The 24,993-nt window shown below is 38.2% G+C and overlaps 6 protein-coding genes across 9 annotated transcripts; 1 reads left to right on the top strand and 5 right to left on the bottom strand.

The window, feature by feature from the left end:
* Positions 1-1,524: 1,524 nt before the first annotated feature.
* LOC112183542 (PHD finger protein MALE MEIOCYTE DEATH 1) lies at positions 1,525-2,766 on the bottom strand. Its single transcript, XM_024321926.1, has 2 exons — positions 2,657-2,766; positions 1,525-2,566 (listed from the first exon to the last, which is right to left on the bottom strand). The coding sequence occupies exons 1-2, from the start codon at positions 2,764-2,766 to the stop codon at positions 1,525-1,527; spliced, it is 1,152 nt and encodes a 383-aa protein (XP_024177694.1).
* A 1,967-nt stretch (positions 2,767-4,733) lies between these two features.
* On the top strand, positions 4,734-5,936 carry LOC112186146 (tetratricopeptide repeat domain-containing protein PYG7, chloroplastic; the record flags this gene model as incomplete). Its single annotated transcript, XM_024324497.2, has 2 exons — positions 4,734-4,868; positions 5,565-5,936. Coding segments are annotated over 2 exons (345 nt in total), but the record flags the coding sequence as incomplete, so codon positions are not given.
* A 5,589-nt stretch (positions 5,937-11,525) lies between these two features.
* On the bottom strand, positions 11,526-13,346 carry LOC121051604. The gene is made up of 2 exons (XM_040514246.1): positions 13,210-13,346; positions 11,526-13,099 (listed from the first exon to the last, which is right to left on the bottom strand). The coding sequence occupies exon 2, from the start codon at positions 12,467-12,469 to the stop codon at positions 11,543-11,545; it is 927 nt and encodes a 308-aa protein (XP_040370180.1). The 5' UTR covers positions 12,470-13,099; positions 13,210-13,346; the 3' UTR covers positions 11,526-11,542.
* Positions 13,123-14,787, bottom strand: LOC121048826 (pre-mRNA-splicing factor ATP-dependent RNA helicase DEAH1-like). The gene has a single exon (XM_024325030.2). The coding sequence runs from the start codon at positions 14,785-14,787 to the stop codon at positions 13,222-13,224; it is 1,566 nt and encodes a 521-aa protein (XP_024180798.2). The 3' UTR covers positions 13,123-13,221.
* On the bottom strand, positions 13,623-16,770 carry LOC112186571 (pre-mRNA-splicing factor ATP-dependent RNA helicase DEAH1). 4 transcript variants are annotated; one of them, XM_040514245.1, is made up of 5 exons: positions 16,619-16,770; positions 14,911-16,181; positions 14,145-14,810; positions 13,841-14,041; positions 13,623-13,764 (listed from the first exon to the last, which is right to left on the bottom strand). In XM_040514245.1, the coding sequence occupies exons 2-3, from the start codon at positions 16,108-16,110 to the stop codon at positions 14,787-14,789; spliced, it is 1,224 nt and encodes a 407-aa protein (XP_040370179.1). In that variant the 5' UTR covers positions 16,111-16,181; positions 16,619-16,770; the 3' UTR covers positions 13,623-13,764; positions 13,841-14,041; positions 14,145-14,786. The 4 variants fall into 4 exon arrangements, with proteins under 4 accessions (XP_040370179.1, XP_040370178.1, XP_040370176.1 ...); XM_040514244.1 differs by having other exon boundaries at positions 14,911-16,251; positions 16,619-16,768; XM_040514242.1 differs by lacking the exon at positions 16,619-16,770 and having other exon boundaries at positions 14,911-16,612.
* A 2,580-nt stretch (positions 16,771-19,350) lies between these two features.
* Positions 19,351-21,617, bottom strand: LOC112187989. Its single transcript, XM_024326976.2, has 7 exons — positions 21,458-21,617; positions 21,309-21,370; positions 21,122-21,205; positions 20,781-20,835; positions 20,267-20,402; positions 19,762-19,812; positions 19,351-19,672 (listed from the first exon to the last, which is right to left on the bottom strand). Exons 1-7 carry the CDS (start codon positions 21,546-21,548, stop codon positions 19,573-19,575), a joined length of 579 nt encoding a protein of 192 aa, XP_024182744.1. The 5' UTR covers positions 21,549-21,617; the 3' UTR covers positions 19,351-19,572.
* Between the last annotated feature and the right edge of the window lie 3,376 nt (positions 21,618-24,993).

Raw genomic sequence — 24,993 nt, 5'->3', positions numbered from 1 at the left:
ACACAAGACACACCAACCAGCTCAGATCACAACATCAGAGTCAATTTAACAAGCCCTTCACAATATAGCCAGGGACCAAAGCATTTTTGGTAACAATAAATTTTTTCAGATTTTGCATCAGACTTTTTATCTAAACTGCTAGAAACAGAATAATTGGGACAGACTAAAAAGAACTATATAAACATTAGCTTAGGATAATAACCAAATAAATGAAACAAGATCTTCAACAAGGTTATCCAGACTGCTAATATTACCCAAGAACAGTAACAGCAAACATTCCATCTTAAAGATATCGAGTCTGATTTGTATTTTCAGTTGTTTGGAAGGACGAGCAAAACTGAGGACGTAAGGTGAAACTACTCTACTAACAGGGCACCATAAACTTTGTAGACTTTTCGTGGAAAGCCCTCCACTGCATAAATACCACAGTATCAGTGATTCCAATTAATGTTCTGTATTTACTAAGCTATAAATTTATTTGAAACTCAGCCCACATATCACCTATACCATAATATCTAACACAGATTTTCTGAAGGCAAATCAAGCACTTTTAGCAGAATAAGCTAACAGAGGCTAAATAAAGAAGCAAAAGAAAGCTTCCATCTCGAACTGTGTGATCTGCCACTGTAGACTAGTCAATTTCGAATAGTCATCTCTATGATCCAAACTTAAGACATAGACATAAGAAATTAATAGAGCAAGCACATATGAATGAATAGATCCACACATCAAAACATAAAAGCATCTGAATCATGCAGAACCACGCAACCAAATTCCCTCGGATATGTTTCAAAGTTACAGAAGTTTGATTGAGAACCAAACAAAAACCAATCAGAATCACAGAATTTCATAAATCAAACACAAAAAATTAAAAAAAAAAAAAAACAAAAACAAAAACAAAAACAAAAACAAAAAACAAAAAACAAAAAAAACAGAACAATTTCGAACAATCTCAAAATTACCATGGGACTTGTTCTAATTGAGAATACACCATCACCACAGGTATACCTGATTTGAAGCTCATTTTAGCGAGTGAAGAGAAAACCCTTTTACCTAATTATCACATCTCTCATTGCCAAATCCCTGCTTTAGTCCACACTCTACTATAGTCTACTGTCTGAAGGTGAACTACAACTTGGAGTAACATACTTCAATCCACACAAATCAGACATCATCATATCACAAAGGCAGGTAAAGATGAAAGACATCAACAAAAAGATCAATTGTTTTATTGTCTATTTGCCGCAAATCTACACTCCGTCTGTTCTGAGTTCTCTACAATATCACTTACAGGCTTTGAGCAAAACGAACAAATGTCCGACTGTTCTGAATTCTCTACAATATCACTTACAGCTTGAGCAAAACAAAAAAATGTAAAGCAATAAGGTAAAGCTGCTGCTTTCCTTACCATTACACTTAAAAGCCACACTTTCTATCTGTGGTGAGTTATCTACACTACCACTTCCAACACAGCAAATAGAAGTAAAGCAAAATCACAAGGCAGCTGCATGCATTTATCTCATCTTAGGTTTGCCTGACTTCATCTTCTCCAATAATGTCTAGCTCTGCCTTGCTCTTCTCCTTTGCTTCCGCAACAAGCTGCTTTTCCTTCTGTTCTGTAAGGCAGCAATCACAGATATGCACATATGCCTCGGTGTCAGTTTTATCCATCCCACTGCACTTCAAGTACTCATAGACCTCACACAAGTTGCATTTCAAGAATCTTTCTCCATCATCTTTAGACATGCCACACTTGCACTCCACCTTTTTACCAGAGCCTTTGCAACATGGTTCAGTTCCCTTCATAAGGTAATTGTATTTTAACATGGTGTCTACACACAACTTCACCATTGAATATTCACTGCCGACTTCGGGGTATTGTAGAACAACAGTTTCATATACAAAAACTGCATCACCGTGAACATCAAGGGGCTCAGTTGTTAGGAGAGGAAGAGTCTCCAGTCCATACTCCATCAGATTTGAGATTGGATTCTCCTTGCAAGCTACAATTTGGTGCCTCGCACACTTCAGATTCTTCATTGTTGAAATTGCATAGTCCAGTAGCTCACTTGTACTCACTTCGGAGCTAGCTGCCTCACTGAGGTCCTCCCCTCTTATAGGGCCTCTCTTATCCAGTATGTTGATCAGTACCATTAACGCCTCCTTTATTTGGTCCCTAGTCCAACTTTTGCGGGGTATACTAGCAATGGTATGTGCCTCTTTTGCCATCATTGATTTGGCAGGATAAGTCAGCATGAACGTAAGCAAGTCACTTAAAGTCTTGAATGGGGAAGGACTGAGACTTTCGTAACATTCAAGTATTCTCTTTAGACGATGAACTAGAGCATATTGATCCTCCACCTTGCGAAACACTTCAACAACCTGAGAAATGTCAAGGTTACAGAGACAAGCTAGGGCAATCTCATACTTCACTTCATCTACTCCATAACTCCCTCTCCAAAATTTGTATCCCCACCTACCGAACCAGGATCTTCCGTAAGCCACCCCACAGAGCAAGCGAAGATCAACATTCCCTTTCTTGGCAACATCTTCCAACGTAACATCCCTGCAGATCATGCAATCAATTACTTTAAATTCCGCACCAATACAAGTTATTTTTACAACAACATTAATATGAATATGAAAAATTCAATACCTTATTTCGAGATTTTTACATAGACAGTCCCATATGTCCATGAGGTTACTGCTAGACATCACACCAGAAGAACTTCTTTGAATCCAAAGCAAATGGGCATAGGCATTCATGTGTATCACGACATACAGCAAGGAATTTCCTTGTGGGTTATCGAAAACACTTTCATTAAGGCATTAATTCCACACTTTCTCAACTGGAACTAACATATGAAACCGTTTCTTTGAAACATGAATGCTTTCGCAGTCTGCAAGTTCAAACCCAACAAATAACCAAACATGAAAATCATAATAGGCTAGGATATAGCAGCAGCCTAAAAAAAAAGAACCTGCCAAACCACAAATCAGAGCAAACAAGCCAGCAATTCAAAATGCATTATTTTTGGTGATTGGATTTAAAGGTACAGTCTTTCAATCTGTTAGCACGAGTCTATCTCTGTATCTCCCTCACGTCTCTATCAATCTGTTTATGTAGATAATTATAGTTTGTTGTAGATATTAGATGCTAGTATAGTTAACTCTAAATCTCTAGTATAGTTATCTCTTATCTCTTAAGAGTTTCATTGCAATTAAGTATAATTGTACCAACAGACTATTATATATTCTTTCACGTTAATTGGATACATGAGTAAGGCTTAGTTTGGGACAGCTTTTGAAACTGCTTCTACATCCAAAAGCGCTTTTCAAAGTTACCTGGGCTGTTTGGTAAACCATTCTGAGAGTAGCTTTTGGCCGAAGCACTTCTCTGAAACGCAGAAATCAGGAAGCTACAATTTGTAGCTTTTAGTTTCCGCTTTTGCGGGAATCAAGTCTGGATGCGGAGGCTTTAATGAAAATTAATGAACTACCTCAACTGTCCTCTTGCTTTTTTAAAATTTACATTAGAAAGTCCTTTATTCCCATCTCGGAGCTTCGACATTGTTTCGTTCTCTCTGTCACACGGATTCTTCTATCTCACTGAAAAGGGGCAATTTTGTTCGAGATTTGACATGGATTCTAATGACTCCATATCTCAATCTGATCCCAAAGTTTTAGTCTTTTCTTGAATCGCCATGTCATCACGGACACACCCCTCATCCCCCAAATCCAAGTTTCAAGCAACGATAAACAAGATGAGCCAGATGGTGATTATTCTAGTTCAGGGGGCGGATTTAGATAGAAAGGTGGTTGGGCAATGCGTTTAATTCTATGTATTTGCAATTTTTATTTGACAATTTTCTTTTGAAGTTTTGGTGTTTATTGGAATTTTTGCATAATTACCTGCATAGGTTCTTCAATGCGTTCTTCTCTGCCCATCTACATGATCTCTTTTTCCTTTCACTTTTGTTGGGTATACTATTATCTCTCAAAAATCGTCATTCTCATTAGTGTGATTGCTCTCAAATCAGTTTCATGTTTATGTCTATTACTTCTGAAAAGTTTGTATGGCTATTGACTGACCATTGCAAACTGGGGACGGCAAATGGCTCTTGGAGCTGTGTGTGTTTTCCAATTGCTTGTATAATTTCTGTCATTATCAATTTGTCCCTATTTATTTTAATAAAGATGGGTTGAGAATTAACTATTATGAGTTTGTCCTCATATTCTGTTCTAACATAGAGCAATCCCATACTTCTTGAGTTCTTGGTATTTATATTGTATAATATATTCTGTCATAATCAGTTACACAGTTGGGTGTCAGGTTTTTGGTGTGTTTAGTAAGGTACATGTATGTTCAAAGTGTAGATGCAAAGAAATCTATAAGAGTAAATGAAGAAGGATAGAGACGATAGGAGAGTAACTAGTTAAAAGGAGATATCACGTCTCCAAGCTTTTTCTTTTGTTTTCATAAAACTTATTTGGCTACTATACTGCAAGCCTGCAATTGTGCTTGGGTATGACAAATGGCAGACATTGCATACAATGGACATAGAAACCATTCTATTGTGTTGTTATTCTTGTTGGTTGCTAAGAAATTACAAGCCTAAGACTTGCTGCAATTACATGCCTATTATTGTCTCGCTGCATATGAAAAATATGTGTTTGAAGATGTGGCCTTTTTTGTATTTTGTTTTGTTTCTGAATATCAGGAGCAGGTATGAAGTGGCGATGCTAGTGCAACGGAGCTTTTTGAACTTGGAGTAGTGATGCTGAGGAGAAAAATTTATCCAGCTGCTACTAAGTACTTGGTTCAGGCAATTGAGAAATGGGATGGGGATGACCAAGATCTTGCTCAGGTGTGATAAATTTTCAGTGTTAAATACACAGTTCTCACTTTATCTTCAAGTAAACACATTCTACAGGATCCAACAAACAAAGATTATCATTTGTGGCGTGCAATTGTTTTATTGACCTAGTTGTGCCTATTTGACAGTTTTTGTATGCCGTTCTATTCAATCTATTGATTGAACATTTTATGACATAGCAGTTAGCTACTGAAGGAAAAAAGAAATATCAATTGGAGAAATTTGTTCATCTAGTCATTTGTGTATACCCCTACTTGGTTGTAGTATTATATTTTTATTTTTATTTGTTTTCGTGTTTCCAACTCTGAAGCTCATAAAACCTGCGATTGCACATGCATACTTGGTACTCATTCCATTGCATCTGCTAATGGTTTCCATCGCCGCTAAATTGTCAATGTAACTCGTGCGTAGTGCATTTTGTATATGTAAATGCTTTCAAAAGAGCACCAACTCCATATAAATAAATGTTCTCATGATTTGGTAGTCTGTGTAGCAATGGTTTAAGTTTTGACCTTTAATCACTTTCCACCCTGTTCTTTAAGTTCATTAAGGCAAACCATCGAGGGAAAGATGGGGGAAAAAAATTAAGAACATCATTTGAACAAGATTGTATTTCCTTTATTTACATCATGTTGTGAAGTATGGTTTATGCTGATATTATTGTCCACCTTTCATATGTATGAATAGGTTTACAATGCCCTTGGGGTCAGTTGTGTCCGTGATAGGAAGCTTGGTGATGCATATGAACAGAAGAAAGACTTTAAGTCCGCCCTGAATACATTTGAAGAAGTGCTTCTTTTTTATTCTAACAACAAAGTGGCGCAACCACGGCGAGATGCTTTGAAGGAACAAGTGAAATTGTACATAGATGTCCTCGTTAAAACAAATGAGAGATAATTTGATTGGTATGTATCAAGTGTTATCTGATCTACAGTTGGTGAGGATCTAAGTCAGCCACACCTTATTTAAATTGGCTTGATGATCTGAAATAGCTAGTGATAGTTGAGGTATCATTGATTTTGTATGGTCCAGATTACGGACTAAATTGTCCCATTTTGCATTTTCTAGCATCTGAGTAATTTGATCTGTAAAACTTGATTCATAAGTAAATACTCTTTGTTGTATAATCACTGGGTGTAAGGCCCAGTTTGTGTAATGGTTCACATTGAACTATGGTTGGAAAATTAATCCAAATATTCTAGACTTATTTTGTGTAATAGTAAAACATAATATGCATATTGAAGAGTTTAAAGTAAATCTCTTATTTGGTCCAAGCAAGGGCACAAGGATAATACATGAGAAAGTTTTTTATTTGGTATGGTTACATAATAAAAAATAAAAAAAACAAAATTATGTATTTTAGTAGCATATTATAACATGCATGACCATTTTTGTAATTATACCCAGCCAAAGCACTTTTGCCTCATAACTTACCAAACACCTAGAGATTGCTTTTCGTTCTCACAGCACTTTTAAAAACAGTTTACCAAACACCTCAGATACTTCTTCTCACAGCAAGTTCGGAAGTGCTTCCTCTCACAGGAAGTTCGAAAGTGCTTCTTCTCACAGCACAGCAATCCCAAACTAAGCCTAAGTTTCCAAGCCATTCACAATTTTACACAATCTTTCTTTCCCCTGTGAACGTGTACATCATCGTCAAGAAAGCAGTGCATTACTGAATTTGCATAGGGGCTTTGGTCTCAGAAACTTGTTAATCAAGAAACACACACATTTTTGAAAACACCCAAAAATAAACAAAGACGCCTAAGGTAATAGATACAACAACACTAGACTAAATCAAAGGAACCATATCAGAAAAGGCAAGCCACCAATTCAAAACTCAATTTTGATGGAAATGAGGGTTAAAGATACAGTCTTTCACACTTTTTTGGCATAATATCATGATGGTGTTTCCAAGATTACAACTTTACTTGCAATTCTGTAGTGTTTGCAAGACGGGTCTGGCCAAGCTCCTTCGTCATCTTCAATGGTGAAAAGTGGTATCGTCGCACCCCCAATTGCTAGTTCCATCAGCCATGTCTTCATGCCTCGAATCGCATAGTCTGTCACGGCTGCGTTCTTGTTGAGGAAGACAACAATCTTCTGCCCAAAGCCTCGTGCAAGAAGGTCACCTCTGAAAGTATACCACATTGTCAAGAAAGCTAGAAACTTTGATGGTGTGAAGTAGAAAATAGGGGAATAGGGATTTTGCTTGCTCAGAAAGCTTTCAGAATTGGATTTTGGAACTCTGCTATAAGTTGGCGTAAGACACCATCAAATTTGGGTTACCTTTTATATCTTTTTTATATTTTTTATTTTATCTGAAACGCCAGGTATATCTTTTTAAATAAAAACTTTGGTATGTGTTTGGCTTCTTTTTTTTTTGGTAATAAAATAGGATTTGGCACCCTTTGTTGGAGTTGCTCTTAGAGTGAAACACTGACTGTGGATGTGAGTTACAGTCTTACAGATAGATAGAGCTAGCCACGGGCCCATAGCTGAGCTCAGGGTCGAGCGGGTCCAAATTATGTTATCCATAGACCGGGATCGAAGGAAACCCGGACTGAAATTTTTTGGGCCGCTTTTTAGAGTTTTCAAACCTAAATAGACCTAAAAAAAAAAAAACAGATCAAAGCAAGTAGTAGAAGCCAGCCATGGTCGCCGAGCCACCATTGTCAAGGCTCTAAACCCATCTCGACTCTTCAGCTTCTAGGTGAGCTACTTTCTATTGAATATGAATTTGAAGCCTCCTCCTATTAGTGGTTGCAATTCTTTCTTCTTCTTCTTCCTCTTCAGCTTACAAAGACGCCCGACAACTCTTGAGCTTTAAATACTCTCTTCCGAAATCGACCCTTCTCTCTGATTGGCTCTTTGAAAAAAACCTATATATGTTTTCGGGCGTTTTCTACAAATAATCTTCGGTTCGAACTCTCCCTCCAGGTCCTCGACCTCTCGCTACCTTGTCCCGTTGCCTCTCCAGCTTTGCCATCACTAATTGAAGCTCGTCATCTCTGACTCTCAATGACTCATTGATGCTGAAGAGGGATGAATTGGAATTTGGTTGAGAATCGGGAAGAGTAGATTGGGAGGCTTAAGAGGGATGAAATGATGAACTGGGAAATCTGGAAATTGGGATTTTAGGGTTCTTTTTATTTTTTTCAAGTTTGATACATAATGAGGTATAGTTAGACTCTCATATTTGTGTCACGCCCCGGACCCCGTGTCGGTGGATTTTAAGCACCAGACGCCAAATGCGAGGTGTGAGGGTTACAAATCAGAATGTATATAAACCTCCTCCTTCTATGCTCTTCATTCTAGGCTCCCAATGAAGATAAACCTCTTCCTTCTATGCTCTTTTTTTTTTCTTTTAAGTATGATTCATAATGAGTATAGTTTGGCTCTCATATTTGTGTCACGCACCGGATCTGGTATCTGTGAATCTCAAGCACCTAAGGCCGAACTCGAGGTATGAAATTACAAAGCAGAATGTAAATAAACATCTTCCTTCTATACTCTTCATTCTAGGCTTGTCCAATGCCTTTCTGACTCGACAAACTCTTAGTATTTCTGTGCAAATATATTAGAGATGGGTGGGTGATCAAAATCACGCACTCAGTTAGTAGATCATGTAATATACCAGTAAAGTCATGTTATTTTACACACATTAGAAAGTAGTATGTCGTATACACATCAATTCATAGCAATTTATCACATCGCATCCCTTCTTATAAGTTATCCTTCAATTTAGTGACCACCATAGGCACCCTAATTATAATAGCCTTCTCTATCCACATACCACCACGTGACACATCTTTACTTCGGCATAACCAATCAAGAAGTTCTAATGTTCCATGACTAATCAAACAATGGATCCAGCACATAATATGTATAAATTCCACATATTTCACAAATAGACATGCTTCACGTGAAAATAAAGAGATATTTCGTAAATAGCTAAAGTCATGTTTTTCCACCATTTCTATACCAAATAGAATATTTAGACATATTACACAAACCCACTCACCTCGACAATACGAATCGCCTCCCCAAATACCGATTGAAAATCAAAAAATCCTAAAACGAGCCTTTTAGAAATCATTCTTCAATCTAACTCAAACCTTCATGGATAGAAAGAGGGCATCAAGATGAATCCGTAGTTTTTCACATATCATAAATCAGAGTTATGGATAAAAAGTTATGATATTTTTTAGAGAGAAAGTGATTTCGGAAATTATATGAAAATGGTGGCTGAGTTTCTATTAATTTATAGGGAGAATGACGAATTGAAATAGGCCATTTGTCCTTCTCTTAATAAACCACTAAGAAATTGTGACACTTGTCAAGCCTCCATCACTTTTCTTTCTTCCATTTTGGGAGAAACTGGAGCTGAAAACGAACAATGTTGTGATTAGGGCTGTCAATTCCGACACGACACAACCCGATAACATGACTCGAAACCCGCACGATTAAAAAGGGGGTCGGCCGTGGTCAACCCGTCATGACCCATTTATTAAATGGGTTGGCCATGGGTCAACCCGCCAACACGAAGTGTATCCATATAACCCAATTATGCTATACTTCTTTTTGAAATTTTAGACGTTGGGAGTATTTGACCATAAAATTAAACAATTTGAAATATTTTTCTTTATAATTATTGGAGTTAATTATTTATGAATTATATATAATTATTTATATTCTTCATCTTGTGAGTTTTTAGTGAATTTAATCAATTTATGCATTTTTTTAGTTAAATGGGTTGCATTGTTAACCTTTAAATGAGTCATTTTGTTTAACACTACACGACCTATTTATTAAATGGGTTAAGCGGGTTGGAAACGGGTAACCCGTTTAATAAATAGGTTGGGTTTTGGTTTAAATTTTTGACACGATTATTAAATAGATTGGGTTTGGGTTTGTCTCTTGTGACACGATAAATACCTTGACCCAATACAAACCCAACCCGACACGACCCATTGACAGCCCTAGTTGTGATCATATGTCTGTCTAGTAGAGGAAAATTCATTGGCACGAGTGTTTTTATCAAACAATAGTTGACAGACGAAATATTCGTTGGGAAAAAGTGTTATTTATTCTAAGAACTTTGTTAAATTTCATCGGTAAACGTGAGACTTTTATCGATGAAAATTCATTTATACAAGTGTTTTATTTTTATTTTTAGGACCTTGAAACTTTCATCAAAAATAGTATTGTTGGTTTTTTTTTTTTTTTTTTTTTAAGTTTTACGAATTTTTTGACTGTCTAACTGTGTTTTTTAGTCTAAAACCTTTGCCAGTTTTCCTCACTACAAATTTCTCTTATTATTTTTGAGATCTTTGGCCACAAATTGGTCTTCTTGTTTATCTCTGCACCGTGACAAGGTGCATTTTGAAGGTGATTGTATACAGCTGGTTTAAGCAGTAACTTCACAAGAAGAAGATTATTGAAGTTATGGTGAAGATATGATTTATTGAAGATATGGCGAAGATGTGTTTATTGAGGATATGGTTTACTTGCAATTTACGTTTGTGCTTGTGGTGCATGTTGTGAATCCTCTACTATTGCAAAGCAAGCATGGTGCTGCTGCTGCAGCATGGTACAATCAGTCCTTTTTCATGAATCAAGTCTAAAGCATGAGTCTTATTGTTACGGCCATAATTTCTTCTATAGTAATCAGTTTAGCTAGTGTGTGCACTCATTCTTATAAAGGTTTAAAACAATTAAATACAGAGAAGAATGCACCATCAATTTATGTTTTATTTTCTACATGGTATTAGAGCAGGAACATTAGTATCATGTTTTTTGTTTCTTTACTTCTTTTCTTGTGGATTGTTCTCTCTTCTTCAAGCTATAGATGGTTGAAGAAATTTCTACAGCTTACGTCATTGAGGATGTTAGAATTCTTCTTCGACTAGTTACTCAAGATTGAAGGGGAGGGAGAGAGGGTGAGGGAGGGAGGGAGAGAGAGACCTACGTACTATACGCTTAACTCTACTTACGATTAACTGAAAGCTAGCATACTGGAAAAGACGGTGTAATCCAAATTGCCGGCACCATTTGCCCCTCCACAAACTTGTGAGGATAATAATGGTGTGTAATGGTTTTATTACTTCCATCCTCTAAATTAAAGATGCCTATGTCTTCTAATCTTTGTCCTTCCACAACAAGATCATTCGTGTAGAATATAGAATTTGGCCGACACCCGGGAAACTTTGAAGCCAAAACACATACCGATTGATTGTTGCCCACGAAAATAGCCTCATCCCCAATGTCATTTACCTCAGCTAGCTGTGCAATGGATTCAACCCACTTGAAAACCTTGAACCTCAGCATTTTCCTCCGCTTGAAGAAGTTGGTTCTGTCTTCTTCCAACAATCTCTCAACAACCAGTAAATCCCCTTTTGTTGATGTTACGAAATATGTTTGAAGAAGATGGGATAGAGTACAATGTTCAAGCCATGCCACATGTTGCAGATGTAAACTGTAATATATGTCAACGCTGCTATCAACGCGGTATGATACAAGCTCGTGCCCTTGGATATCTCTTCCAAAACCACGAACTGAGAACACTCGCCCTTCATAATATGTTGCAGCACTGCACCACGTATGCATGGGACTCCAAAGTTTTTGTCCTCCTCTGATGAAGTACAGTCTAGAACCGTATATGACTAGAACCACATATAATTGTTCCGATCCAAAGTGGGATCAGCAGGCAAGGTTATCTTCACGACTTGCTTTACACTAAATATGCTGTCTCGGATTGGAGGGAGACGGATAATATCTTTTGCGTTTCTGAAAGGATTCATGAGAGTTATTGCTAGACTAGCATAATAATCTGAGGACTTATTTAGATACCGATACTTAGCCATCCATCCATAACCACAGTAGATCCTATCATCACGAGGCACTGGCAACTTCATATTTCTGTAGATTTTTCTTTCAGACAAGCTGTAAAGCATGGCCATTGGGTCATCGGAGCCATGAGATTGGGTAGGGATCCATAGCATGGGAGGGAGGACCTTAACCCAGGGCTGCGTTTCACAATTATACTGTTTTGCAAGAGACTGCCATTCCTTACAGACGACAGCAAAACGAGCATGGTCAATGGGTTCTAACAACTTATCCAGAATAAGAAGCACAATATCTGGAGGAAGACTTGCGAAATCTATATTGCAACTCGTACCATATTCTTGTCTTGTAGTTATCCTCAAGGCTTTGATTTCCTTGCCAATGTGCTCCAAAGTCTTTCGTCGTTTGACCCATGTGATCTCTTCCTCTTCCTCTTCGTCTTCATGTAAATTAGTTAACTTTCGTTTCGTTGTGTACTTTTGTATGGCTGCTGTGTCCTGCTCCCTCTCTCTTTGAACCCGTCCGCAGGGCAAGTTCAACTTCATCATCAGCCGGGCAAGTTCAGCTTCTACTTCAGGGAAAATTCGTCTTTTAACCTGCCTAGCTTGCAGATATTCCTCTTCTTGTTCATCTTCTTCATTTGTCAACATGTCCAACTTCTTTCTGTAACGCTTCTTGGTGAACTTCACAACAATGTTATGGACAGAACTGCATCTACGGATCGCAGGCAGGTTCATAATCCCCATTATCGAATCTTAAATTCTATGATCACATCTTTATAACATATCAATTAACTCAATTCTACTTGGTGTAGAATTCCTAAACCGAGTTAGGAAACTACTAAACCAGATGAGGAAAGTCTAATTTAGACCCAGTCTGTTCTTTCTTGATTCGGTTGTTTAATTGTTCATCGTACCCAAAAATGGCTCTGTTTGGTTTCTGGGATGTTATTGGAATTTTGATTTCGTTTTTTGTTGATGTTCTAAATGAGTAAATTCTGTATTGCAAAGATTATTGATTGGTACTTGGTCTCCCAGACCAACAGATAGGTTTCCCAAACGGGTAAGGAATAAGATTTTCTTGTTGAGTTCTTCGTTAGCAAGTCTTTCATGCAATGTATAATCACGGCTATACTTCGTTGTAGAATTCATAAAGGAGGTAACAACTAGAAACTTCAGCACACAGCGGTCAGGTGAAGCTTTGAAAAAATCTTTTGCAGGCTACTACCAAAACAGAGCTCACCCTGGAGACCTATGTAGTTCTCAGAAAACGTCCATTTGCAGTGTGTGCTGTGTCAAACAGAGGGCAAGATCCTGGAGCTTTGGACCAAAGACACTGCCTTCTCTTCTTCATACTCTTTTCACACCGTGTAAAATCTGAAAACAGGAGAACATAAAAATACTATAAACTATTGAAAAGTGTGTTTTTATTCATCTATATAATTAAGAATACACAAGAATTCATAATAATTGCAATAGATCAATACATTATATAGAATTCATACTACATTGCCATTAGACGTTTTCTTGAAGGTCAAAGCAGCATCGACATCCTTTAGTTGGTAATAATGTGGAGCTATTTCCAGCAACCACTCGGGCTTCAACTCTGTTACCTGTCTCATGTATTCCTTGGATGTAAGCACCAGTTCATGGTATAAAACCCATGTCGGAAACTCCTGTGACAAGCCTGAGCTGGGGTGTATGGAGGCAACCTGTTGATGTTTGACTATTTTATAAGATCCATTCTTTCGCAGCCTTGCACAATGAGGGAAGAAACCTGATGTAATGGCCTTCTTTATAGACTCTAAATCGTCAAGATTTGAGGTTAGCTCAATCTCGACCCTCTCCAAGAGTCTCTTAAGTTGATCCCTGATATCTCTTGCTCTTTTCATGCTCCTAGCATTTATATAGTTTTCGTAAGACCATTGACTTGAGTAGTTTGTTTCGGTCCATGTATTGTAAACATTAAGCAAGGCAATGTGATCTCCTGTGTCCCCAGTGTGAAAAGTCCGTCTTGCATTGTCAGCATAGACTTGTTTGTCCTTTGGACGATAAAAGATTGAATTACCGACAGAAAGCATGGCAGCAATAGAAATGATCTCGTTTGAGCAATTGTACCTGTCAGAAGCAACTACCATCTTAGATAGCATTGGATCAAGTGGAAACTCTGCCATCCGCCTACCAACTTTAGTCAACTCTCCCATTTTATTCAATGCAGATAAAGCAAATAACAGTTCAAGGGCTTTTAGTAATGCTTCCGATGGTGGCGGATCCATAAAATCAAAATGTATCAAGTCATGGATACCAAGGCTCTTAAGCCTAAGAACAACATTTGCCAGGTTAGTCCTTAGTATTTCAGGTATTGTGGTATCATCTAATTCATGAATATAACTGTCAACAGTATATAACCGGAAACACTTACCAGGGCCTGTTCGACCAGATCGACCTGCCCTCTGCCTTGCTGATGCCTTTGAGATGGGAGTGACTTGCAATGACTCCATTCCAGTCCTTGGATTATAGGACTTCATCTTGCAATAGCCACAGTCGATGACATATTTGATCCCATCAATAGTCAGAGAAGTTTCAGCTATGTTTGTGGCAAGGACAACCTTTCTAGCCCCTTCAGGTGTGGGCTCAAAAATTTTTGCTTGCTGCTCAGTAGGCAGGTTTGCATATATGGGACAGATAATCAGCTCTGATATATTTCTCCCGAGACCACTTGTCCTGTACTTTAATGTTTCGCTTGCTGTTTCTATATCTTCTTGACCTGTGAGGAAGACCAATATGTCTCCAGGTGGTTCCCTGACATGGATTTGAATTGCAGCAGCAATTGCAGCATCTAAGTAATCAGCTTCTGGTGCTTTTGTGTGGTATATATCAACAGGAAACCGCCTCCCTGGAATGTTGAAAATTGGGGCATAATCAAAATAATTACTGAACTTCACAGCATCAAGTGTTGCACTCGAGATAAGCAGCTTAAAACTGGGTCGAAATCGAGCAATATCCTTTACTAATGCAAATAGAATATCAGTAGAGAGTGTTCTCTCATGGGCCTCATCCACCATCAGCACACTATAGCTTGCCAAATCTGGTTCAGCAAGAAATTCACGCAACAACATTCCATCAGTCATATATTTCAAAACGGTCTTTTCAGACGTGCAATCCTCAAAACGAATAGAATAACCTACCTCATGTCCAAGCTTGACACCCATTTCTTGAGAAACCCTGGCAGCAACACTCATAGCAGCAACTCGCCGTGGCTGTGTACACCCAATCTTTCCATGCTTTGTATATCCTGCCTCATGTAAATACTGGGGAATCTGTGTAGTTTTGCCAGATCCAGTTTCGCCAACAATAACAAGAACCTGATGATCTTTAACAGCTTGGAGCAACTCATCATGAAAGGAGAAGATGGGTAAAGTTTTCCTCTCCCCCTGGAACATCTTCAAGGTTTTTTCCCTTGACTCAAGTAATTTTGTGGACTGCAGTTGCTTATCATCCTCAAACTTGTCATATTTATCATCCTCGATCACCAACCCCCTGACGAACTCTATCTGGTCTTCATATACAAAATCATACTCATCAGATACCCTTTTTTTGTTTTTTGAACCAAATTCCAATGTTGCTTTTCCAAGTTGCTGATCTTCCCAAGATTTCTGTTGTCCAAACAAGTTCATTTTATCCCCAGAACTGTCGTCCTTGTAGCGCTGCAAAGCCACAGAAAATCTCTTCTGTTGAGTAACACCACGCTCCTCGTCATCATAGGCATCTGGCATCCTGTACTCAGTGACATTTTCAGCCTCATCTAGACCTAATGGTTTTCTCATAAGCTCCAATATTTGCTTCTTGTAACTTAATTCCCGGTTTTCTGCTTCAGTGAGCTTCACACCTTCAAATAAGTAACATTCATCTTCTACATCATCCCTCATTTGATCCATTTTCTTTCTCTCTCTTTCCTTTAGATATTCTTGTCTTGAAGCTCTTCTTAAACCTTCAACATCACCATTGGTTTTTCGAACAGCCTCCTCTTCCCCTTTTCGTCTTAAGTTTTTCTTTGTCAGTTTTCGTGTGGCTGCTGCGTCCCTCTTCCTTATACTTTGCTCCAATTTCTCCCTTTCTCTTTGATCACGCAATCTCTCTTCTTCTGACTCTGAACCATCCTCATGATCATCTTTATCTGGCAAGTTCCGCCTTTTAACACGTTCTGCAATAACCTCATCATCATCTCCATCTCTCTGACCCAATGGCCTCTTCCTGAATCTTTTCTTATTGAAATCCACTGTTACAGACACAGAATGAGAAACAACCTCAACAGAACATCTCTCTGCATCACCATCATCATCTGAATCCAACAGAACATAGGTCCGCTGCATCATCCTCACCGGCATTGCACCTCCCCTCTCTTGTTTCCCACATTGCTTCAAACCAGATGTTTCACCACACACTCTTGCAAAGATATCTGCAGCAAATGCCCCTGTTTCAGTCGATGACGCAAATCCAAATTCGACAAGCTTGTCCACCAAACCAGCCTGGGAGTTTGCTTTTTTAGTTAATCCAATAACATACTGAACAACTACCGGATTAGAGTATCCGAGCAATGCTATTAACTTATCAGACACCCATGTCTTCAGGTTGCTCTCACACCCCATTAAAAATCCAATCTTGACAAGATTGCAGAACTCAGACTCACAAAACAAGAAAAACAAACAAACTATAAGCAATTGACAGCTTTTATACAAATCCTATTCCACAATGGGCTAGGAAACTAAACCAAATTAATAAAATCAAAACCCAAAACAAACAGATTTTCAGTCAGTTATTGAGATTGTAACCCTAACAAATTCAAATTGGGATTGAAGCCAAGAACCCAATAGAGAAAGTGTGATTTGGAATTACCCTTGAAGTTTTTGCAGAGGTGTTGTCACCTTCCTGATTCTCCAGCTTTGTTATGTGTCTTTGCAAGAATTTGATGGTGGCGCCTTTGATTTCTAGGGTTAGGGATTTCTGTGTTTCAGCTTATATGCTGTCGTTTTGATGTGGCCCAATTTTTAGCGTGAGGCGGTTTGTTTTTTCACGGCGGCAATTCCAGTTTGGCGGCCGAACTGCATTATAATTGGGCCCAACTGTTTAGCTGGACTTTTCAATTTTCATTGTTCTTTCCTTTCCCTTTTTTTTTCTTCTCTTTACCCTAAACATTTCACAAGGCTATTGACGTGATTGTTAACTTGTTATTCCTTTTTTTTTTTCATCATTGCATGCCTAAAACTAAAAGTTGGTAAGCAATTTTTTTACCAAAATAAAAAGAAAAAAGAAAATGATATAACCTCACATGTAAATAACTCCATTATAAAAAAAGATCCAGTGTCACTCAAAGAAAATGGTGTATGCATGATCATACTAAATATATGATGATTTATATTATACATTGTATCGTTGCGTACACATTTTACCGGCTTTTCATATTCTCATTTCATACTGATTCTTTAATATTATTGAGTTTATATGCAATATATTTGAAATATTTGTGAGAACTAAAGTCCGCATTCTTCTATTTTTTGTTAAGTACTCATCTAAAATTTTATCATCCATGACAAGTCAAGTCATCGTAGAAGTTCATTAGTGCTCTGTTAGAAGGTGTGAACATAGCCAACTAGTATAAATGACCTGTATTAGTTACATTTTCTTTTCAACTTAATTAATTGATTTTCGATCTATTTCCTTGTAAAACTACCTTCTCTCTCATGGTTTATACAGAGATTGAGATTAGGATTTTCATTGTAATCACATGGTTATTGTTCTTCTTTTGTAATTGTTCTAACTCATATAAGTGACTTATATTAGTTAACTTTTCTTTTAAGTTTGATTCTCGATCTATTTCCTTGTAATACTACCTCCTCTCTCATGGTTTATACAGAAATTAAGATTAGGGTTTCCATTGTAATCACTCTGTGAGTCTTCTTCTGTTGTAGTTCTGCTAACTCATATAATAGATTTCTCAAGGCTTCTGTTATGAATCTATAATATGATTTTGCATACCACGTCAATAACACATCATTCGAAAGAAAAACTCATTAGAGCAATACCAGCAATCACCAAAATAAATGACAAAAGCACTAATAAATGGATGAAAGAAAAACTCATTAGAGCTAGACTTGGCAATTATCATCGAAATAATTGACAGAAACACTAATAAATGGACAAGCTTGATCATTAGCGTTCACAACTTCACAACAAATTAAGTTCAGTGTATTGATCCAAGATGAGTCAAATATACTACAAGCAAAGAACTTCACACGCCCCAATATTTGCTTCTTGATACCTAACTCCCGGTATTCTGCTTCAGTGAGCTTGAATAAGTAGTCCTCATCTTCTATATCATCCCTGATTTCATCCAGTTTCTTTTGCACTCTTTTCTTTAGATATTGTTGTCTCGAAGCTCTTCTTAAACCTTCAATATCAGCACTGGTTTTTCGAACAGCCTCCTCTTCCTCCTTTCGTCTCAAGTTTTTCTTTGCTACTTTCCGCGTGGCTGCTGCGTCCCTCTTCCTTATATTTTGCTCCAATTGCTCTTTCTTTCTTTGATCACGCAGTCTTTCTTCTTCTGACTCCGAACCATTCTCACGATCACCTTTATCCGGCGAGTTCCGCCTTTCACCACGTTTCTTTTCCGCCTGTGCAATCACCCCATCATCATCATTTCCATCTTTCTCATCCAATATTGCCCTCTTCCTGAATCGTTTCTTTATCTGGCATTGCTTTAAACCAGATGTTTTACCACACACTCTTGCAAAGATTTCTTCAGCAAATGCACCTGTTTCGGTAGATGAGGACAATCCTAATTCGACAAGCTTGTCTACCACACTGGCAGGCGAGTTTGCTTTTTTAGTTAGTTCAATAACTTACTCAACAACTACGGGCATAGAGTATCCGAGTAATGCCATTAACTTATCAGAAACCCATGCCTTCAGGTTGCTCTCGCTCCCCAGTGAAGATTCAATCTCGAAGAGATTACAGAAATCAGATTGGCAAAAGAAGAAGAGAAACAAACTACAATAGGCAGTTGATAGCTTCGGTGTAAGCCCTATTTCACAATGGATTAGGATTCACGCACAAAGTAGGAAACTAAGCCAATTATGGATTCTTCACCAGAGATAATAAAACACCAATTACTGCATAAAGAACTTCAAGATTAGTTCTTGGGTTGTGAAAACATGAATACAAGATTAAAGCTTTGAAGCATGGAGCTTGAAGCATAAACCTTCTAATCGTCACATGTTTTGGAATTACCCTTGAAGATTTTGCAGAGGTGTCACCTTGGTTTCTAGGTTCAGGGATTTCTGTGTTTTAGGTGCTACTCTTCGTTTGGCTGCAGCCCTATATTTAGCGTTTGGCTGGCGGCGTAGTGTGCTATCAGGGCCTTGATTTCTCTTCTTTGGGCAACACTCGTCAAAATTGAATTGAAGTAGAAAAGAAAAGAGTATTTGACATAAAACCAAAAACAAAAGATGATTTAACAAATCAACTGATTCCATTGGAATGTACAGACAAAGGTAATTGTTTCATAGAACTGAATATGGTGACAGATTGGTAATCATAAGGATGAGTGTCCTCGAGGAAAATTCTAATCATGAGCAGAGAAAGCATTTAAATTGAGATTTGCTATCTGTTACATACTACATGCCAAGTGCAGAGCAACTACAGAGGTTCAATGGAAGGGTGACCATTTCCCTCCGTAGTGATAGCACGTCCATCTTTGCTTCTATTTCCTGCACCAGATCCAAAATCAAAGTCTACTACATGTCTATGTGCTATCTACCCCGTATGAATGTCAAAGATAACCAAAACGATGTTCATCTGGCTTTGTAAGAATACATATAGCCTCGAAGTTTTCTTATCTCTTCTGATGACTCCATTAGCAGATGATCCACATAGAGACAGAGTCCAGCTCCACTGCAATTTCAATGTACATATGCATTCATGAATAAATATAAAAGAAATTGGATGGACAACTTGAGGATGTGAACGACATTTTAACACACCTTATAGGTCCAAACGGCAGCCAGATTACATCCCAGCGGAATCTTGGCAATCTACAAAAGTATTGTGCTTGTTTAGAACAAGTAGGTGCCTCAAATATACACACTCTTCAGAACAGTGGGAACTAGGGAAGTGTATGAGCAAATCAAGAAGGCAACAAAATGAATATGAAAATGGAAGACAATACTGCATATGTAGCCATGTTACAACACAAACAGCTTGATCGGAAATTGAATTGCGCCATAAGTTCAGTTTCAAAAAAGACAAATGGATTTAGAGCCTCTGTCCCAGGTAACAAATTAATGGTAAGTGAGGAAATGAAATTTCACATGTATGTATTGTCAGTGAAATTTTCATTGCATCTGATAGCTGAAGTTTCTAAGTTGTGCTGATTTGTCTAAGAGACTGGTTTTTGTGAGAAAAAGAAGAAAAAATTACAAATACCGATTATAGAATTGAATGCAAATCAACACATGTTGCAACTACGTGGTTGAGAAGTAAACATACCGGAACATGTAATACAGCCAGAAAACTGCGAGTACAATGCCAGTAAGGAATGAGTACCAAATCCATCGCCGGTGATGCTTTGAATCATGAACTAATCCTATTATTGCTGATGAACATGCTACCACAGCTAGCCAATCTGCGAGTTTTTATTAGCTAACTTGTTAAATATCTCATCCCAATTAATAATGTAACAAGAAAAACCATCATCTAAACATAGCAGTATAATGGTAAGCATACTTTCAGCAACATTGAATAATTACAGAAAGGTGTTAAAGAATATAAATCGAGACCATTGGCCACGTATACATATTGCCTGTTCCTACGAAACTAGTCAACAGGCAATCTTAACCGAATAAATCTCAAAAACAGACCAGTGAAGGTACCGGATAAAGAGAATCTCAAAGGGGCAAACAATTCGCAATATATGAATACAAAAGCTGGTTCAGCACTTTAATTGTAAGGCTATACATGACTCTACTATCAACTGATGATAAGTATAGGGAAAACAAAACACCTGCAGATATAATTATCCATGAGTGCACCTCCTCCATGAAGTAAGCATGATAACGCTGTCAATAAACAACAAAATATAACAGTTATGAAAAAAAAAAAACCACACTACCAAATTCAACAAACGAAGAAAAAAGATTCATCCTTTATTAAATTTAAGAAATTTCTACATGCCCAAAGTGTCAGAGGTTCCAATCCCATAAACAACACAATATAACCTGTCCACCCACAGCTAAATTTCCCTACTTAATTATTAACTGAAGATACCACACATTCACTACTTGTATAAAACCACAGTTGAAATATTATAAATCGATCCCAGTTTTAAAATAGAAATACGCATACCAGTTCCCATGGATACGAAACCTGCTGAAAGATTGAGTACATAAGAAACGCAGCGAAGCAGAAGAGAAGTGATGCAAAAAAAACCTACCAAACAAAAAAAAAAAATCAGTTAGAAATTAGTTCATAGTTGCAAAACACAAGAAATCAAGTAAAGTTTTTTTATTGGAGAGAAATAAACATATTATACCCTCCAGAAACGACTTTGTTGAGCTTGGTTCCTTTCGAAGGATCGAACCAATTCCTCTTGTTCTGAAAAAATCAAAGAAACGAAAACCCATTTAGAATTGGGTGAGCAGGAAATGATGGATAGAAGAAGTGAGAGAGATGGTAAAGTACCTTGGGAGTCCATGGGAGCCGGGTCGTCCCGAGTAGGAAGAGAGAGGTCATCGTCCTCAGACTTTCTGAATGTTCTGGCCAGCTTCTTCATCCCTAACAAGATCTCTCTTAGTTGTCCGGTCTGTTCTCTCGGTACAAGGGACAGACGCCAACTCGTTCCACAGCCCGCACGTGTGGCGGATGTATTTATCTGTCTATTATTATTAAATTTTTTTTTTTTTGAAATGATCTGTCTATTATTTTTTTGAAAAAGTATTTATGCTTCATCAAAATATAAATTACTCGGAACAGTTTTTAATGTAGAAAATTTATAAACTGTTCCATTGAGCACTGTTCAAATTATCCATTTATGCCTCAAATTTCATAAATCACTATTCATTGAGCACTATGCTGTTCAAAATATCTACCTCCAGATGGAGTTTAGTGGGAAGAATTTGCAAATGAGTAGTTGTGTTTTTTTTAATTGCTTTATCAGTATTTCATTATTTAGTATGATAACCTTGAAATGTTAAAAATTATGACATCCATGTCCAAATTATATGCACAAAGAGAAAGAGAATCCTCTATTTCCGTTCCCAATAAAAAAATCGAAATTTTCATTCGCTAGGGTTCATTTTATTTTTACGATCGCATAGGGATCATTTGCTAGGTCTTAATTAATGTTTCAAAATATAGATGAAGAAGTATTGGGAGAAATATGCGAGCTTCTTAAGCCGATCATGTATACAGTAGACGACTGTATCATTCAAGAAGGTGAACCACTTGAGAAAATGCTATTCATCACGCGAAGGCACAGTTTGGTCCTTATACTGCTAATGGGGGAAAGTGCAACTAAGGTTTCAGCAATAGTTACTTGTCTTCAACGAGGTGACTTATGCGGAGAAGAACTCTTAGATTTGGCTTCCATAAGAGGTGCCCCTTTGTATGAGTTTCCCATCTCCACCGCAGTTGTCAAGGCGCAGACCAAAGTTGAAGGGTTTGCTATAAGGGCCAACTCGATCCTGGCGCCATTTTCCTAACACGGAGATCCGTCGAAATTGGGCACCTTTTTACATACAAGCAATGTGGCGCATACATCAAGCAAGGGTGGCTTCCTCGTCCAACTGATCGGATGGTACTTGGCAGCCCATGGCTCGATCAGCAGCCTTGTCTAACAAAGTTTATTCGTGACGAAACATTTCTCATGCTTCAAATCCCACTGCCAGTAATTCTATGCCCATGAGACATCGTGTTTGCTCAAACTGCTCTCTCTTGGTTCTCTATGATTTTTGTTTTCCAGAAGTACTGTTCAAGACGGTTTCGCGTTGGGCTCCTCCTCCAATAGATTTCTTTGTTAAAAGTAGTAAAATACTCTATCTTTTTATTATTTTAGCGTTGATTCGTTGTTCATTTCATATTTCTGAATTTTACATCTAAAATTATTTGTGCGCTGTATTGGAGTTTTAGTTTGATCACATATGCTCTTATACTATTCAATTTATGTAAACTAGTGTTTCATCGATTGTTGACGTGACGAGTCCACTTAGACCAATCTTTAGTCTTGATGATGTAAAATAATGTGTTTCTTGGGTGATATATGTCGTCATGTCAATAAATTATGAAGAAATTGATGGATTAAATAAGAGTCAGCTATGCTTGATAAAATTGGAGAGTACGAGGCATGTGCGATCAAATTAGAAGTTGAGAGACATAAATGATTTTGTGCGTAAACTTTAAGGAGGTAAAATGAATTTGATGGGGTTAACAGGTTGACTATAATGAGGACTCTATGAAAACGTTTAAATCAACGGTTGGATAACTTATTGTAGAGCACTCATCCAATAGTTGACTTAAAAGCTAGAGTCCTCAAAAGAGTAATTTTTTTAAGTTCTCACGAGACATTCTTCCAAACTTAACATTCATTCTTATGATATAAAGTTTTTTTTTTAGAATAAGAAACTTTTATTGAAAATAATCAATATTACATAACACGGGAATGACCGGTGGTGGACATGAACTCCCCACTCTCTTCCCTAAAACCTAAACCAGTTATGGGTCCGTCATCATGAATGACCTCCATGAGCCGAAAGGGCCCAACCCCTAACCACCTATATCGCCCAACCTCTCGGGCTACAGAAATTCCCAAGAATCTCAATACCATCTCATAGACAACCGCCAGAAAAACCAACGTCCTCTTCCACACCGTGTCCCAAAAATCCCAGACCATGTGCAAGGATCGCTCATCAGCGCATTGACCATAAGATAAAACCGAAAATAATCCAAGTTGTCCCCAGGAAAGACACCACATCCATGGCACCTCAAATTGACCCAACCCTAGCTCAAAAGGGTAGGGACATACCAATGACCAAAAAAACCTAACCAGAAACAAGCCTCTAAACAAAATAAAAAGGAAGCCGCCGTACTCCTCTTCCCTTTCCCCAGATGCGCCGCCAGCAAACCACCACCGCAACTCTATCCCCTTAAGCTCACCTCGCCGAAGATGCTCAATCCTAGCAACAAGCCATCCATGTGCCCTGCCAGCATCAGAGATCATCAACTTGAGAGCTCGAAACCCCCACTGCAGGCTCCGCCTAGCAACCCAGAACAGAGAAGAACCTAGCATACGATCCATGACATGCCGCCGCCATGATCTGGCCTTTGGCCATCTACTCCATGTCTGCGCCGTCGCCAAACGCCCATCAACCATCATCCACACCAGCGCCATCGTCTGAGAAGAGCGAAGAATTATACCCAGCCCAGATCGACGAACGAAGACAAAGATAGGAGCCCTGAGACCCTAAGAACCTGTCCGGCAACACCCACCATTAGTCGATGAAGAGCGGAGCCACGCTTGACGCGGAGGCGCTGCTAGACAGATTGCAAACTCCCCGGTGCTTTCTCCAAAGTTTAGGTTTCTCTCCTGATATATCGGAAGGAATAGTTTTTTCTCTGCTTTCAACTCTCTTATGATATAAAGTTAGAACGTGCATATGTTGGATTAATGCAAATACAGATAATAATCGAGGGTATGTTGGACTATAATATAAAAAAAAAACCGCCAAAAGATGTAAAATTCTATTAACATCAGGATAATTACACTAGATACAAGTGCGAGAGGCCGAGAGCCAATGTTTGACCCATAGATAACCTAAGATAAAAGCCAGGAGACGAACAACTTTTTGTGCCCGACAGTATACGATCGAACCCTTAAATCAAAACTCGATGGAGATTTTACAATGCCTCCAACATTAGGCTCCTATGACATCATTACCCACCACGTACCCTGCAAAATTATATAAATAATATCATGCCCCCGATATTGTATCTAAATCACCATGAAGAGTTGAAGACACAGTCAACAGATTTTCGCCCTAACTCGGAACTTGCAATGTTAATCCACTGATTTTCCAGACTTATTGCAGTAGAGGATGGCCTCTTTTAGATATTCATCGCGTACATCTGGACTCATTGCAGAATTGGGAGAAGTCGGTACGCGTTGTGGTGAATGCACAAGCCTTGTAGTTCTTCTCTTGGTTGAGCCGGCATCATGTGGCGCC

This window comes from Rosa chinensis, chromosome 2 (genome assembly GCF_002994745.2).
Source record: "Rosa chinensis cultivar Old Blush chromosome 2, RchiOBHm-V2, whole genome shotgun sequence".
NCBI classification, from domain to species: domain Eukaryota; kingdom Viridiplantae; phylum Streptophyta; class Magnoliopsida; order Rosales; family Rosaceae; genus Rosa; species Rosa chinensis.
This window is presented reverse-complemented; position numbering and strand designations above follow the sequence as displayed.

Excerpts from the sequence above, each read along its gene's own strand:
- LOC112186571 (XM_040514242.1), bottom strand. The coding sequence starts at position 16,371 with ATGGGGTGTGAGAGCAACCTGAAGACATGGGTGTCTGATAAGTTAATA. Across the intron at positions 14,811-14,910 it reads GTGTCAAGCTTGGACATGAG|ATTTGGCAAGCTATAGTGTG; the intron begins GTAGGTTATTCT and ends TTGCTGAACCAG.
- LOC112187989 (XM_024326976.2), bottom strand. The coding sequence starts at position 21,548 with ATGAAGAAGCTGGCCAGAACATTCAGAAAGTCTGAGGACGATGACCTC. Across the intron at positions 21,371-21,457 it reads GGCTCCCATGGACTCCCAAG|AACAAGAGGAATTGGTTCGA; the intron begins GTACTTTACCAT and ends TGATTTTTTCAG. Across the intron at positions 19,673-19,761 it reads CTGCCGTTTGGACCTATAAG|TGGAGCTGGACTCTGTCTCT; the intron begins GTGTGTTAAAAT and ends TTGAAATTGCAG.
- LOC121048826 (XM_024325030.2), bottom strand. The coding sequence starts at position 14,787 with ATGGTGGATGAGGCCCATGAGAGAACACTCTCTACTGATATTCTATTT.
- LOC121051604 (XM_040514246.1), bottom strand. The coding sequence starts at position 12,469 with ATGGGGATTATGAACCTGCCTGCGATCCGTAGATGCAGTTCTGTCCAT.
- LOC112183542 (XM_024321926.1), bottom strand. The coding sequence starts at position 2,766 with ATGAATGCCTATGCCCATTTGCTTTGGATTCAAAGAAGTTCTTCTGGT. Across the intron at positions 2,567-2,656 it reads TGTAAAAATCTCGAAATAAG|GGATGTTACGTTGGAAGATG; the intron begins GTATTGAATTTT and ends CATGATCTGCAG.